This window comes from Rhodnius prolixus, unplaced genomic scaffold (genome assembly GCF_049639745.1).
Source record: "Rhodnius prolixus isolate KJV_2025 unplaced genomic scaffold, Rpr scaffold_19, whole genome shotgun sequence".
NCBI classification, from domain to species: domain Eukaryota; kingdom Metazoa; phylum Arthropoda; class Insecta; order Hemiptera; family Reduviidae; genus Rhodnius; species Rhodnius prolixus.
In genome coordinates, this window is record NW_027411584.1 from 1,642,886 (window position 1) to 1,660,575 (window position 17,690).

Sequence of the window (17,690 nt, forward strand, 5' to 3'; positions counted from 1 at the left end):
GAGTTTGCCTCGGCTAACTAAGGCCCTATTTAAAATATTATTAATAGTCTTCACCCGATTTTGATTAAATTTGTCATTAAGAATTGGTTCGGCGCTTTACTGCTTTGCATTTCAGTGCCATCCTATTCTTACAGATAATGAAGGGAATTGTTGCAATTGTGCAACATTCAGCCTTAATTTTGCACTTGAAATAAAAATACTTTAACATGTTATTGGCTGTCCTAAAAAGATGCATATCTTTATGTAATTTATATTACACACATTGTGGGTAGAGCACGTAGATTAAGAAAGCAGGTTGGAGAAAACTGTATTATTTAATATTAAGCTAGATATTATTTACTATACATTGTGGGTAGAGCACCTAGATTAACAATATAAACTATATTATTTAATATTAAGCCAGATATTAACTATTATTAGTAACGCTTAAATACTATATTAAGTAACAATCACTGTAATCGATGAATGTTCTTAAATCGACGATTTAAGAAAAAATAAATAAATATATAAACAAATAAAATAAACAAAATCATTGGATTTATGTTGGGGTGAGCATTTTTTTAAAAAATGTTTTTGAAATCGTTATCCTCATAATTTTTTATAGCGTTTTTCTTTTTAATCTGTCATTTGGATTATTATAGATTAGTAGATATTACAGTCTGTCTAAGCTACAGACATATTTGTATATGAAAATAGACAGCATTTTATAGCATCTAATAAACTCTAAACAAATATAAATGAAAAGTTAATGCAGTAAAATTACTCAAATGATATCAATAAAGTAATAATAAAATATTACCTTTTGACGTGAATTCAACCCTTATACTTAAGGTTACCTATACGTCCCGGTTTGGCCGGGACTGTCTCGATTTTAAGCACTTGTCCCAGCGTCCCAACAGGTTGTTAAATGTGTCCCCGGTTTTTAAAGGTTAAAAAAAAATGAATATTTGTTAAATATAAAGAAATCGTTTGCTTGAATGTAACGTTGGTGCCTAATTATTTTGTAAAACTAATATAAATTTGAAATGTAGTAAATTTTATGATTTCATTAGAAATGAAAACTTTCTAAAAAAAGTACAATCTTCTGAGAAATACTCTTGTACAAGTAAATAATACACATATATTACTACTATTAATATGTAAGTGCATTTTATTATATTTTTATATTTAATACCTACATTTTTTTTGTGATTTTTTACGATATACGTTTAGTTTTGTGACACTCAATAATATTAATAATTTGTAATAGCAAAATATTCATAAAAGTGTAACTTTCACTTTATTAACAATGAAAAAATCTAACAAATTAAGCTGTTTAATTATTTTTACCTGACTGTCCCGGTTTGGCGTAAGAAATATTTGGTAACCCTACTTATACTTAACTTTTTAAACTGTAATTATTTAGTTTTTTTGGTTAAAGTATTAATTATATTCTGTTCACTACGTGATATGTGGCAGTTCAGACGTAGAGATTTCTCTTTGGTTTGGCGCCCTAATGAGCGCCCAACTGCAAGGGCATGGCTTGATTCCCTCCATAAATATTGTGTTTCATTATGAAAACATAACCTTTCAGCTGGTGGAGGTTATTTTATGTTCAGGATTGGCTCAGAGATTTAGTGAAGGGTTGGTTATAAGAGAGGGTTTCTGTATGTCTGTGTGTATTTGTGTGAGCATGGTTTTCTAATTTACACATAACTGAAATCTCCCATTCGCTGATCTTTTACTAAAACATACAAAATGAGCGTTTTCCTTCTACGTTTTCCTGGGGCTCTTTCATCCAATTTTCTACTCTTTATTCACCTGCCAGTTTTCTCAGCTACTTCGCCGTTGTTTCTCCCCCACCCCTCCTTTCTATATATAAATTCTATGTATATATACGCACTCTGCCAGTGGAAACCATGGCAAACATTTAATTAATTTATACTTCCCGCAGATATCGTGATATCTTTGCTGGCGGTTGGGTCTTTCCGGTTCGTAAACCTCCCCCCTCCAAAAAAAAAAGTCATTACACCCTCTCTGTCTCTCTCTAACACACTGACTAATAATTCTACATAGATTCGAAACCTCTTCATGGGAATTTGGGTAATTCAAAAAACCATATTGTACAACAAATACAAAAAAAAAAAAATCTAGCGTAAAAAAAACACCCACACGACTTCCTTTTCTACTACTATTCGCCAAAAAGACCCCCCAAACTTTAGTTTTCTCCCCACAATTTACCGTAATCGAAATCTTTTTTGTGGAAAAATTTTTCTAGGGAAGTGGTAGGGTTTATGTGTTCGTAATCACTCCAGAAAGTTTAAATTAAAATCGTAGAGGGTCTGTGTGGGAAATCTTAAAGTACGGAAAATCCTATTCGGTAAGTTGGCACTTCCGGTCATGCTATTTTCACTGGATTTTCTTTTTTTTTTTTAATAAAGAAAATTGTAGCTAATAATAGATCAAATTAATAAGGGAAAACATTTTTCTTTCTAATAGTTGGTACTTCCATGAATTAGGGAAATTAACACAAAATAGTTCTAGAAGAAAAATTGCAGTTAAAACAAAAGAAATTGTTTCATTTTCCTCCCTTTATATATAGATATATAAAGGGAAGAAAAAAAAAAAATTGGAAAGGCTAGTTCCTGACAGTTGTAAACAAGACGGGAGCATTGCTCCCGTACCTGCCGGGAATCCATTACCTGGCTAAATTGCTTTTCTGCATTTAGCCTATCTCATTATGTGTGTACATGATTCCTCCTGCTTTCCGGCTTATGTAGCCTTTACTTCCTGTCTTCTTATACAAGTATACGAGTATATATACACGGATTACAACCAGTATATATTATAATCCCTTGCTTCTATTATATTTATATAAAGTAAGTTTTTACATGATGTAAAAAATAGCGTAATATTTACATGAGAACTCTGCCATAAATAGCATTCTTACGGACAAATACATCGTTCCATGTAATAATAATAATAATAATAATAATAGAAATAATAATAATAGAAATAATAATAACAATAATAATAGAAATAATAATAAGGGAAGGGATTAGCTATGAGGTTAGCATACTGGACTCCCACGCGGAGGTCCCGGGTTCGAATCCAGCAGCTGACCCTTAGATTTTCTCTTCCTAGGAGCTTCTTACAGCTCACTGTCCGGTGATGGACAGTGTTGTCTGTAACGAGAGAACACTGTCCGGAGGCCGGCAGTGCACTGAAAAAAGCTCCGGGCGCCAATAACCTTAAATGTTGACGCGCCTTAAATCATAAAAAATAATAATAATAAAATATATTATATTTATAATCCCAACATTGTTTTTCAATTTTACAATTTATTTGCGAAAGCACTTATACTTTACTTATTTCCGGCCATTGCTACAATAGATAATCTGGATGACAGTAGTATAGAATTCCTGTCCAATCCTTGTAGAATCTAGGCCTGTTGAAGACATTATAGCGGAGCATTTCGTGTTTTTGTACTCAGGATTCAGAAGTCTTAGGTTTAGAGAAGAGATACTCTTGTGAGTTCAGAAAGTATTTGAATCATGCCAAACTTCCTGTTTTGGGTGTTTTTGCCGGAAGTAACCATTCTTGAAGTCCTCCAAGTCCATCAATAGGTGGCTGTGCGTGTGTGTGTTGAGCATTATTAGGTATTAACATCAAACCTGTCAATAGGCTTCCGGAAAAAACCGGAAGTATCACTTTACTAAATAAATTAACCATTTCCTCCCCCGATATTTTTTCAGAAATGGCTTTTATAATTTTCCTTTAAATTTGCGATTCTTTGACTCTAAAGTGCTCTTTCAGGGAATGTTTGGACCTACCACCCAAAATTCATAATCTAATGAACATAGGCTAACCGGAAGTGTTGTTTCAATGAAAAGGTTTTTGTTAGTTTTCATCGATTTTTCCAGAAAATGATACTTTTGTAAATGAACTTTTATAATATGGAAGTGAACTACTTTTTAGGTTAGATTATTAGTTTTAAGAAAAGTTTTTTACGTAAACTGGGCTTTGAGGAAATGGTGGGAATGGTTTTTATTATTTAAATTCTCAGGTTATGTTGGTAAGACTGGTAACCAGGTGCTAGTATAACCTCGATAGAGTGAAACCTTACCTCAGAATGAGAGAATCTGAGACAGAGTGAGGCGCCTAGACATTGAACCCTGATGCCCCAGAAAAGGGGGGGGAGAGTAAGTCTATTGGTGGAAAGGTAAAGACCGGATGCTGGAGGCTTCTTCTTGAATAAACAAAATTCAATCTTTCACCTGCCAGAGTTCCGAGTAAATAATTCGCTCGAGTCTCTGAATCTTTCTCTCTCTCTTCCGGCCTTCCAGGAGAAAATATAAATAGAATGAAAGTTTGCCAATAACTAAAGTCTTAAGCCCATTTATAATTCTTAATTCTTTCTTCTGTGGATGGGGATGGGGGTGACATGGCGAATCTTAATGTCCATCTTGGCACAGCAATCCCAGTTTTTAGGACAATGGGTTTGTTTGTGTGAATAAAACATTGCATGAAGCTGAAACCTTTCATTATGATTTCCTGTCTCATGGCGAGCAAAAATTCCATTACCGGAAGTGACACTTAACTGGATGGATCTTTTTCATTTTTTGAATTTATCTTTGAAAACGGCTTCCAGTCATTTATTTTTACTTTTGTACAAATATTGCACTCATTGTGGTCAACCAATTATTGTTACTGTAACTTTCTATTATTAACCATTAAATAAAATCCAAGGACACCGGGAATTGAACCTACTAAACCAACAATGCATCTTAGCTTTGCGGGTCTAGCCTATAACCGCCAAACATACTTTACTGTAAATTTCTCATATTAAACATTAAATAAAATCCAAAACCTAGACCCCGGGAATCGAACCCACTAAACCAACAATACATCTTAGCATTGCGGGTATAGTATCTTAACCGCTCGGCTATCGGTAGCACCTCGACTCCTAATTATATATGTGTAAATTGAAACTTTGAGAATTAGCATCAAGAAAATATCGTGTGGTTTTTCTTTGCTTGCTTAAAATTCTTGCATTAACTTACGTAAGTACCTAAATTTTTTTCTTAATTTCAAATTGTGGTCTGACAGAGATTTCTAAACTTTTCCATTATACCAAAAAAAAAGAAAAAAAAAGTTAGATAAGAGAAGACGAATTAGGCGAAGTGATGAAGAAGAGCAAGCGGAAGAAAGTCTATCCGATTCAGGAAGTCAAGTCACTGGACTGCTTCCTCCTGTTCTACCATCCCACAAAGTATTTCCAACTGGCTTGTGTTTAAGCTCTTTCCTGCCACTAAATAGAACTTGGGGTTGTGGAAGCTGCGAGAAGATGCTAGGAGGTTTTAGGAGGTTGCTGTCTCTCTCTCCCTGTGTGTGTTTGGTTGTGGGTGGTGGAAGGAACACTCTGGACAGATGAGCGAAACCCAAGATTGACCAAACTGATGTAACAACTATAGAAGAGTTTGGGTATCTTGGTGCAAAGTTAGATTACTGGAGTGCGGTTGTTGTACCCAAGCTGGAACTATCAATTAGAAATCTAACAACAACAAAACAGCTTCTGCTGTAGATTAGTAGATTACTTCCTGTATATATATATATATATATGTAGATTTAGCTTTTAATTAATTTTTTTTTAATTAAATCTTTAAAACAAAAAAAAAAATCAATTCTCACCGTTGTAAGAAGAATATTCATCGAACATTCTAAAAACTCCTAGTTTTAACAATGTATTTAATTTCCATTAAAGTAATACGTGTAAAACCGTACAATGTACTTAGAAATTGGCGCGTTAGAGGGATGCCTTAATTCCTTCCACTTCAAAGATCCCATTTTCACGAAAAAAAGAGTAGTTTTAGAGTTTTTCTTAAATGTTTTTTTTCCCCAGAAAATCACTAAAAACTGAAATGTGAAAAACCTATTCAAGAAATTGGCTAATAATTTTCACTTCAGTTTCCATTAATCCTAAATTTTATTTATACATTTTATTCTCGTTAAATGTGATTGCATGTAGTAAAAGTGGCACTTCCGGAATTTTCATTCACTTCCTGAGTTGCCCAAGGCACTTCCTTTTCACCTGTATCTCCTGTCTTTATAGGAAGCGTATACTTGCTTTAGCCTTTAGCCCCCCTTAAAAATTCAAACAAATAAAAATAGAATACATACTTTATTTTTGTATAATGCTTATACTTAACTGCTAATCTTCTTTTTAATATACGTCACTGAGTTGAGTTTCCCAGTTGCTGGTCTAAGGGTAGAAACACGTAGGTACCCTGATGAAGAATTTATTCTTCAGAAAATAGAAAAACAGGAGTTCATCCCAATAAATTATAAAAAAAAAAAAAGGTGGCAGTGAATATTTTAATTTGAATTTTAAAAAAATTTCTGAACTCCTGATACCAATTCTTTTTCTTCTGAAATCCTGATAACTGTCACCGATTTCAGAAACAGAAAGGTGAACTTCCATTGTCGAATGCACACGCACACATTATTTGGAAACATTCCAAAATTTGTCTGTGATCCTAATACTCTTTCTGAAATTTTAAGTTTTTTGTTTTTTAGGAATTGGAATTATAAAACTTTTCTTTTTTTTAGAAAAATATTATTTATTTCAAAAAACATTTAACATTTTTGTTTTCTTTTTCTTTTCATTTTAATATAATATATTAAACAAATTTAACATATTTTTAATATAATATTTAGTTTTTCCAAATTTTTCTTTGTCCATCACAATAATTAATAGTATAATGCTTAATAATAATTAATTTATTTTTTAAATAAAGCTACCGTAGAATTTATTTTTTTTAAAAAAAAAAAAAAAAAAGGGGGGACAATTAGTAAAACATTTCTGTTTTTATTTTTATTTTTTGGCATAAATGTTTGGCACAATTAATACAAAATTTTGGTTTTACAATAATCTGTAAGAGAATTATCTAACTCTCCAGTTTAGAGCTCCTTCACTCTTCTACTTCTCTTCACCGTTCACTTCCTGTTACTTTTTAGATAACCAGGTCGTATTGCGATTGGATCAAATTGAGTTTCCACCGGAAATATGTGCTCTGAATTTGAAAAGAATGTTAACTTAGCAAGCTTAGAAAATTTTCTTTAGTTTATTTTCGTCTGTATTAATCTCTTAACTACATCCGAGGTCAATATCGACCCGGATTACACTTTGCACGTAAAATTTGATAGCCCCTCATATAGGGAAAAGAGAACACTTTAATACACTTCCTAACAGACTGTAATGGGGCTATATTGTCATCCGGGCTTTACGTTCCAATATCGAATAAGGTGTCGTGAACGGAGGCGACTAGCAAACATACTTTACTATTAAATTCTCATATTAACCATTAAACAAAAATCCAAGGCCTAGAGACCGGAAATCGAACTCACTAAACCAACAATACATCTTAGCTTTGCGGGTCTAGCCTATAACCGCCTAACATACTTTACTGTAAATTTCTCGTATTAACCATTAAATAAAATCCAAAGCATAGAGACCGGGAATCGAACCCACTAAACCAACAATACATCTTAGCTTTGCGGGTCTAGCATCTTAACCGCCTAACATACTTTACTGTAAATTTCTCATATTAACCATTAAATAAAATCCAAAGCCTAGAGTCAAGGGAATCAAACCCACTAAACCAACAATACATCTTAGCATTGCGGGTCTAGTATCTTAACCACTCGGCTATCGTAGAACCTCGACTCCTAATTATTATATGTTGCTAATAATCCATAGTTGCGTAAGACCTAAAAATAAATTTTCACTTATAACAACAAAAGCAGGTTTAGAAAAGTAGTATCGAGTGAGTCTACGTTAGATTTTACATGCTGTAATAATGTAGACCCAAATATAAATAAATTCATAAATAAATCCGAGTTAAAGCTGATCATCCGCTCACTGAGCTTTTCCAAACTCACGCTAAGAATTCGCTCATGAATAAAGCATCGTATATTTTCTTTATATAAAGCTTCTTCCCCCCGACTCCTCTGTGAACATTATACAGATATACCCATATCTATTTATGGCATAGATATTTAAAGCAGTGTATTTTGAAAAGAGCACGGATTGATTTGGTAGTTCGATTAGTAGCGCTAATGCTATTTTTTTTGTTTTTTTAATTTCTCCCTATTTCACTGGAAATATCTATTTTGAGGTACCTGGAGTTCGAATAAGTGGTTTTTAAATGTCGGTTTGTGTGTGTGTCCACTGTAACCGGAAAACAGAAAGTCACAGGAAGTTCTAGTTTGGTATTTCGCGAAGAAGCCGGACAGAGAGTCAGTAGTTTAAGCTTTTTTTTTTTTGGAGAACAACTCTAACGATGTTCGTTAGGCTTGATTGTGTAAGTAGAGGGAGCGGGTGTTGGTCTAGTGATTATGAGCGTGGCTTTGTAAGTGGGAGATCCCCAGTTCGAATCCCGCGAAGGACAGTTCTAAGAGAGTGGGAGTGATTAGACTATTTCCATAAGCTGTACAGTCTTGCCCACCTGTATAATATTGTTGCCAATTAAATGTGGAGCTAAATTTCCAAATTTGTGAGGAAATCACAACTTTTTCGAACAAATTTTTCCGGAAAAAGCAGACTTGGGGGGGAGCGTGGAGATGTACAGCATTACATCCCTCTAATCTGCCAACACCATCATTGGGATATTTGCTAGAAGCTTGAGAAGTTGCAGAGTCAATAAAAAAAAGCTGTGTGAGATATTTTTATATCTTCCGGTTTTTCCTGTCGCAATACAAAATAAGGGAAATGCCTTCAAAATCGTGGGCCAACCTTGACCTACAACTTGTTGAACTATTTGCCAACCCAACACCCACTTAGTTTTGTGGTAAAGCTTTTTTTGGAGTTGCAAGAAAACTAAGAATAGTTCTATTCATGAATGATTTACCTGTAGATAAACAATTTATTATTAGATATTTATTTTTACTGTAGTTAGTCATCTATTTTGGTTTTGGTTTTCTAAATTTAAATCTCTAAAAATAGCATAAACAATAAAAAAGGGAAGGGATTAGCGTGTACTGGGATTCCCACGCGTAGACCCTTGGGTTCGCACGTTTCCGCTACCGTACAATCTACATTTCCGGCGGCTTCCAAACAATGTAACACAATAGACCAATAAAAATTTACCTTGAGTTTCCACACAGGGTTTACAAAGAAGCGACCAAATTCTTCTCTTTTGTGATAATATCTGTAAGAGTAGTGAAACCCCACCACTCAACCACTCTAGCGTAGGGGTAGTGAAACCCCACCACTCACCCACTCTAGTCAGAGAGAAAGAGACAGCCCCCTCGGCACACAGAGAAGGGAGGCTCGGCGAATGTATATAAGAACGAGAGGAAAGTCAAAAAGGAGATTCTGAGATTCTGTTCAAAGTCTTGCACTTTAATTGTACACATCGTTTTAGCCACGTCAGTCAGTCTGTTCTGTTCTTGTAGTGTAAAGTATACAGTCCTTGGCAGTCAGTCAAATACATATATAATATCTTATACCAATACAAGGTGTTATTTACCCATCAACATCTACAACCAACATCTCCTGAAACACCATTACATATCCGAGTTTTAGAAGAGGGTTTTATATATAGGAAATCTTATGCTTAGTCAGATAACGCCCCCTGTCTAATTATTATTATACTTTTTCTTTTTTTTTAATGATTTAAGGCGCGTCAACATCTAAGGTTATTGGCGCCCGGAGTTTTTTTTTTTCAGTGCACTGCCGGCCTCCGGACAGTGTTCTCTCGTTACAGACAACACTGTCCATCACCGGACAGTGTGAGCTGTAAGAAGCTCCTAGGAAGAGAAAAAAAAATCTAAGGGTCAGCAACTGGATTCGAACCTCCAGGACCTTCAATACGCTAACCGCAAAGCTAATCCCTTCCCTTTTATTATACTGTTATTCCCGAAGATGGGTCACGAGGGCGGAAGTTAGTTAAGACTACTATGGGAGCTTTCTTCTGCTAGTCATTCTCTTATAATCCAGGGTAAATACGGTGGAAATTCAAATTTTTTCTTGAAATTTGACAGGACCGCGATTCTTCCTTTTTAAGGGAGTAACAAGGAAGTAAACATATATCTCTAACATATTCTTAAATATATCTTTTGGTTACTGTTATGTGTCTTCACAAGTAATTTTTACTGTAATTAATTTTTTTTAAGAAAATCAGTAACTTCACCCACCCGAAATTAAAATGTTACAACTCTTTTACATAAAAGACATCTGTTCTAATTAATAATTTAAAAAATAAAACCAGAAATAAAGTAGGAATTTATTTTAATATTTTTTTTTTGCTCTTAAAGTCATAATACACATTATTTATTTTTTTGTATTTTTGCAAATTTTATAATAAACAATTTTATATTATATATTATTTAAAGTGCTCTTAAAACATACATTTATCCCCTAAATAGATGACGCTTCTTTTAATGCAGAATATTTACAATGCATGGAACATTAAATTTTTGAATTTTTTTTTATTTTACATTATTCTAAAATTTAAATTAGATTTTTGTTAAGAGAGGGGGGAAAGGAAATATATTTATTTTTTTTAATTTTCAAAAATATTTTTTTTATTTATTTATTTATGTATTCTCTTTTTGATTTTATTTTAATTTTTAAGCTTTTAAAGTTAAAAAATGTATTTAATCTTGTTCTTTCAACAGAAAAATGAATAAATAAAGTACAAAAATCTTTATACAAAAAAAAAACAAACGACAAAATGGGGTTGGGCCCGCCTTTTTCTGTATCCTGTTCCATCTGTATGTGACCCGTTTTATCTTTGCTAGGCTATTATCTAGGCTAGCTAGGCCTGGCCGCTATCTTGTGGGTAATGCTTGATGAATTGATCTATGACTTTTCATGGCCTAAATAAATATAAGCTTGCTTAAAAATATCAAGGATGAAAATGATGTCCTTAATTCGCTATTTCTCCCCACCGCTAAAAGAAAAGCAGTGCTCTTTACCCTCTTTACGTGAAGTCTTACAAGGGAGAAATTTCTGAGTTAAGGCTAAATAGGTTCTTTTTTTTTAGAAAAAATATCCTGGAACTTGATAGGAAAGTCCAGCCAGGACTAATGTAGCTTCCAAGGAGAGGAAAATTGTATACAATTTAAAAAAAAAAAAATACAGAAATATTTAGGCATACAAAACAAGGATTCTAGGGGAAAAAGATTATCGTAGATTCGATTTTTCGGGCTTTTTTTTTTTTATCTTCCGTAGTGTTCATTTAGTTAAATTTGTTTCCTATCTTGAGTGGCTCTTATACATATATGTTTTTTCTTGCCTCCAACCTGTTTTCATTTCCGGTAACAATTCCAGAATAATCGCGATATATCGTTCAAGAAAGCAGAGCTTTTAGGGTTTTCATGGCTTTTTTTTATTATTTTGAAATAGACGCGATCTTTTATTTTTTATAATATTTTTTTTTTTAATTTACAAAATAAATATTAATAATAAATAAATAAATTGTCTAATAGATAAGCTACACATTAGCCCGGATATGACGTAGAATGTACCAATAAAATGGCCATAGCTAGAATGCAAGGCCCACCCCAGCTGGCTTCTACTGTCCTGCCTGCAATCAAATCATATGCTTTAATTTAAAAAAAAACAAATTGTAAAAACAAAAAAACAGCTGATTCTTTATTCATTTAAATACAAAAGAATATGATTATTATAGATCAATTGTGCGTGCGCATTACATCTGTGCACTACATTTAATAATAATAATAAAAAAAGAATATTATATTTTGTGCTAGAAATGAAAATTGCATTTATAGACTAAAACGTGAGAAACGCAGTTAGTTGCATAAAAATAAAAAAAAAATATGCAAGACAGTGTGATTATCAAAAAGACAATACATTCCAGATAGTGCGTAAATCTGATAGTTTTGATCAATTAAAAAAAGACAAAAAACTAACTGTATCAGTGCCGAAGATTCTTTTAGAAATGTCTATGCGGTGAAAAGAGAAAAACAGAAATTAATACATCTTAACCCGCCGATTTACATGGTATATGAGTTTATGGGACGAGGGCATTATTGTAAAGCCTACCTTTAAGTAAAGTAAAATAATAGCCTATTTATTCAGACAGGGCTTAACGTCCAACTACCAATTAGGTGTCGTGGACGGAGGCGGCTAGCAAACAATTTTACTGTAAATTTCTTTTATTAACCATTAAATAAAATCCAAGGCCTATTGACCGGTAATCGAACCCACTAAACCAACAATACATCTTAGCATTGCGGGTCTAGTATCTTAACCGCCTAACATACTTTACTGTAAATTCCTCATATAAACCATTAAATAAAATCCAAGACCTCTAGACTAGGAGAATCGAACCCACTAAACCAACAATACATCTTAGCTTTGCGGGTCTAGTCTATAACCGCCTAACATACTTTACTGTAAATTTCTTTTATTAACCATTAAATAAAATCCAAGGCCTACTGACCGATAATCGAACCCACTAAACCAACAATACATCTTAGCATTGCGGGTCTAGTCTATAACCGCCTAACATACTTTACTGTAAATTTCTTTTATTAACCATTAAATAAAATCCAAGGCCTACTGACCGGTAATCGAACCCACTAAACCAACAATACATCTTAGCATTGCGGGTCTAGTCTATAACCGCCTAACATACTTTACTATAAATTGCTCATATTAAACATTAAATAAAATCCAAGGCCTAGACCAGGGGAATCGAACCCACTAAACCAACAATACATCTTAGTATTGCGGGTCTAGCCTGTAACCGCCTAACATACTTTACTATAAATTGCTCATATTAAACATTAAATAAAATCCAAGGCCTACTGACCGGTAATCGAACCCACTAAACCAACAATACATCTTAGTATTGCGGGTCTAGCCTATAACCGCCTAACATACTTTACTGAAAATTCCTCATATAAACCATTAAATAAAATCCAAGGCCTAGACCGGGGGAATCGAACCCACTAAACCAACAATACATCTTAGTATTGCGGGTCTAGTATCTTAACCGCCTAACATACTTTACTGAAAATTTCTCATATAAACCATTAAATAAAATCTAAGACCTAGAGACGAGGGGAATCGAACCCACTAAACCAACAATACATATTAGCTTTGCGGGTCTAGCCTACCTTTAATAATAAGCTTTAAGTTCTAAATCAAAGTGAACTAATAGAGCTTATGAGTATTTATTAAATGTTATTCTAGTGTTCTTTTGTTATTTATAGTGTTATTATGAAAAATGATATTGTGTTATTCAAATTCTGGGGAGATTTTTATCAAAATCAAGTTATTCAAATCAGGGGCTGAAATTAGTTTAAAATTGTTACACAATTTTCATCGCATGTTTAACGTTCTATAATCTCACTTGTGATATAAAATGTTCAAGACTAAAAAACACCAGTTTTTGCGAGGGGGCTTTTTTATAAATTCTAGTTTTCATGGAATAAATGATTTGCACATTTTGTGCAATATGCATACATAATCTATCTGTTCATATATTTGATGATTTGCACGACTTTTTGCACCAAAAATTTATTTTCTTTGTAAATCGGAGGGGAGAAAGATGTATTTAAAGAGAGAGAGAGAGAAAAAAAATTGTGAAAAATCTTCAATTTTTGGCTTTTCTTTTTAATAGAAAAACAACTTTTTTTTTTTGCTTTTTTTTGGTTTGTCAGCTCTCAATACCTGAGGAATATGTGGTCATGTAAGTATTGACTTGAGTGGTCCTCGTCGGACGAACCGTTGTCGTTTGAATTGTTGGACGTTTTGTCGTCGATCTTCTAATTACTATTGTTGTCGACTTCTTGACTGAAACACCCGTCGGATATTTTGTTTTTGTTTTTTTTTTCCTTTTACGGTTTTTGTGTTAATTTTTGACGTGGTGATTGGAGTTTTGCAAATAATAAATTTAGAATTAAGGTTAAGTGTAGTTCAAAGGTCAAAGAGTCTTAATCTCCCCCCACTTAGTTTGAATACTTTGATTTGATTGGTCGATATTGTTTTTCCTTTTTTTTTTTTTTTAATGGTATTCAACTAAAGAAATCTGAAAGTAGAGAACAATTGCTTTTACGAACTGGAGCGAAGGTTCTTCCGTTCAAAGAATTTTGCGGACACAAAATGATAAGTTGGAATAGTTCCTAGATCTACGTTTCTGTTTTCGCAGAGGATGTCAGCGAATTTGGAAAATTAACGTCACTAATTAAATCCGGCAATAAAAGTGTGTTAAAACTAACCCTTCTTCATTTCCCGATTTGTACCATAACTCCGGTAAAGCCGGAAATAAAAATCAAAATGCCCAAGGAAATAGAAAATTTACTTTTAAGCGTTCAAGACGTTTAACAAAGCCACACGAACTTACCGCATTCAAATAAATGTTTTATGTACTTAAATCCATTCTAATCCGGTTTTTAAATTCGAGTTTTATAAAGTCTGAGCTCCTAATTGAGCTGATTTTTTTTAAGATACACAAGTGCATCAGGATTCTTCGAAAAAAAATGTTTTCGTCAGACCTCCTTAACCAGGAGCTTAGTTAACAGAAGGCATTCAAATAAATGTTTTATGTACTTAAATCCATTCTAATCCGGTTTTTAAATTCGAGTTTTATAAAGTCTGAGCTCCTAATTGAGCTGATTTTTTTTGAAGGTACACAAGTGCATCAGGATTCTTCGAAAAAAAATGTTTTCGTCAGACCTCCTTAACCAGGAGCTTAGTGGACAGAAGAGAAGGTCTTCCGTCCTAGATTTAAGGCTTAGAAAACATGAACTTAAAAGTGTTTTAACGTTAATGGGTTTTGTTTTTGCATGTGTGGCTTGTTGCCTAGGCTTCCGTTGAGTGGATATGGCTAGAACGAAAAATCTTTCAAAACTTTTCCAGCTTTTCACGGTGTTGAGCGAATCTTTGGCTTTAATCTTGGAAATCCAAGCTTTTCTAGATGCCGAAAGTGGCCGTTAGGGGCGCCCTATTTTCACGGGTTCAGAGACAAAATTGAGTCTTTAAAAAAAATTAAGTTTAAAATTTATGTTCCCCTGATTAAAAGTAGTTTAAAAACTTCTTTTTTTTTTAATACTAGGATTAACATCAAAAGCATACCTTCCTTTCCGGCACGGCTTTCCATTTCCGTCGTGCGAGGAACTTGGGTTGGTAAAGGTATTTCTGTTAATTTAGAAAAATAGTTGACCAAATCAAAATTATTAAAATAAATTTAAAATCTAAGAACAAAAAATAAAAATAAACTCACCATAAAGTCGTATCGATCCTTCAGTTTCGCCTAAAGAATTCTTCGATATACATCGATAGCTGCCAAAATCTCTAGACGTTAAATTACGTACAGTCAGTTTCATGTGCGTTCTATAAGAGTTATCTTGTGATTTGGTCAGATATTTTTTCGTTGGCAACAACATTGTGCCATCGTATACCCAATAGCTGATCGCTTTTGGATATGCTTCGGTGTTACACTCAATGGTGACATCAGTACCAATTGGAGCACCCACCAATTGGTTCGGTATCCAGATCATTGGTGAAACTGTGAGGGGAGAAAATGGGATAATTAATACACAGTAATTGATAATTATTATTAAGTAAAAGGAAGTAAAGTAATTCCTACTTTTTTCTAGGAGGCTTGATATTCATCTACCAAATTATATATCGGGGACGAAGACGTCTAGCAAACCTTGTTTACTATTAGCCATTAATACAAAATCCAAGAATTAGACCGGGAATCGAACCCAGAACCACATACTGGGTGGACAAATCGTGGCACCATTGTATTAAAACCGCACTTCCTGTTAACGGTTATTAACCCATAGTACCGGAAGCAACAGTAGAACTAAAACTGAGTACGAAGTTTGGGATTTCTGTCATTTTTCGTTTTTTTTTTTGGATGCTGTGATCCCTCACAGTTTCTCTTCGTGTTTCTCTTCATGATCAAAGACTCATATATCCGGTGAAAATGCAAGTACTGTAGCTCACGCCTTAGTTCACCAGCTACGGAGGCAAGCCGAATCACCAGCGCTGCCACAGGGTGAGACACGAGCGAGGACCAGGCCAATTGGTACCGGGGTTTATCGGGGTGCTGGCTTATTGGCAAGTCCGTAACCAGAAACACGTCCTGTTTAAGGTCTCCTAGGGGCCCGCTAACAACTTGCATCTGAAGTCATGATTCCACCTTAAGAGTGTACAAGCAGGTTAGAAGTGGTCCTAAGCCTTTTTATGAGGACACTTTATAGGTTCAAGAACCTTTTCAATGCGCCATGAGCGAGCGGCTATAGGCTAGACCCGCATTGCTAAGATGTATTGTTGGTTTAGTGGGTTCAATTCCCGGTCTTAGGCCTTGGATTTTATTTAATGGTTAATAAGATTATTTAATTGTAGAAATATGTTTACTAGTCGTCTCTCCATCTGAGACACCTAATTTGGTAATTGGACATAAAGCTCGCCTGGAAAACTAGACATTATTTATTTTCACATTTCCAGAGGATTGGAAAGCCTTAATTTTCTTTAAGCTACACTAATTGTGTAAATGTAGTTTTACAACATTTATTAGGATCGTTTTTCCAAAAAAGTTCAATTGAGGCACTTTTGGGAGAAACAGCTGTTTAAGCTTACCTCTAAAGTGCCAATTCTGTATATTTTTCGGTTTTACCACATAAATATAATATTAATAATAATCAAATGTGAGACTTATTTTCTAAATTTGTGGAATATCAGCTGAACGGAAGCCATCACTGAATTTATTTTTCAACAATTTCGAGATTGTCTCAAAAAAGGACCCTAAATGCGGTCAACTTCCTGTATTGCTTACGTAAGAGAAAGTCTGATGAGTGTTCACACAGGCATTGTTCATTTTCTCCAGCTGTTTCTCTCTGTGGTAGTAGTTTTTTTTTTTTTTTTTAAATAAATAAAGCTGTACACTTGTTTTCTGTGTGCGTCTACGCAAGCTACTACAATGCTTGCCTTTCTCTCTGTCTCTGGCTAAACAATTCTTAGTGCCCAAGGTTTAGGGAGGTTATAAAATGAGTGTATATTGGTGCGACATGTGTAAAAGCTCATAAAAGATTGACCCCTCATCTCAACCCACATAGTACACTGGCTGGCTGTCTTCTTGTGGTTTCCTATCTCTCTGCCGTTATACCAGACCTTGGCGAATGTGGGGGGGGCAAAGCTAAAGGAAAACAAAGAACCGGGCAAAAAGGGGAATTTGGAAGGAAAACAGAAGAGGGAAAACGTTCGTCCGCTTTTTCCTTCTATCTCTCTTTCCACAGCTTACTGCTGTCGTCGACGTCGACGTCGTTGTTGTTGTTTTGGTTAAAACCAACAACACCGGTACAACACAAACAAAACAATACTACCGCGCTACTTGTTTTGTAGCTTTAATAAGTTTATTCAAGTTTCATACCATGTATACGTAATACAACCAACACTAGGGCTGCCAACCTACTTTCATAAAAGTTGTAAATACATTTTGGTGGTAGGTTTAACCCATAGCTATTTATTTCTATTGCTGTAGTAGTGTTGTTTTTCCTTTGTTTAATATGAATAAAGATGTAAACAATATGCACTTTTCAAAAACAAAGCAATAAGTTAGAACCAAAAGAATAGTCGGACTCAAGGGAACTATAAATAAGTAAAAGAATGAGCTAAGAGGTTAGCGTATAGGGGTGAGGGGGCACCTTTGAACAGTTTTAATTTTCGG

At 34.1% G+C, this 17,690-nt stretch overlaps 1 protein-coding gene across 2 annotated transcripts in view; it reads right to left on the reverse strand.

The window, feature by feature from the left end:
• Positions 1-10,264: 10,264 nt before the first annotated feature.
• The window catches only part of LOC141448330 (lachesin-like), an 84,855-nt gene continuing 77,429 nt past the window's right edge, over positions 10,265-17,690 (reverse strand). The window contains exons 6-9 of one of the 2 annotated variants that reach the window (XM_074116661.1): positions 15,237-15,521; positions 15,089-15,151; positions 13,685-13,807; positions 10,265-11,570 (exon numbers count right to left, since the gene is read on the reverse strand). In XM_074116661.1, coding sequence (XP_073972762.1) covers positions 11,485-11,570; positions 13,685-13,807; positions 15,089-15,151; positions 15,237-15,521 — 557 coding nt within the window. In that variant the 3' untranslated portion in view covers positions 10,265-11,484. The remainder of the gene's footprint in view (positions 11,571-13,684; positions 13,808-15,088; positions 15,152-15,236; positions 15,522-17,690) is intronic. The other variant, XM_074116662.1, reaches the window with a different exon arrangement.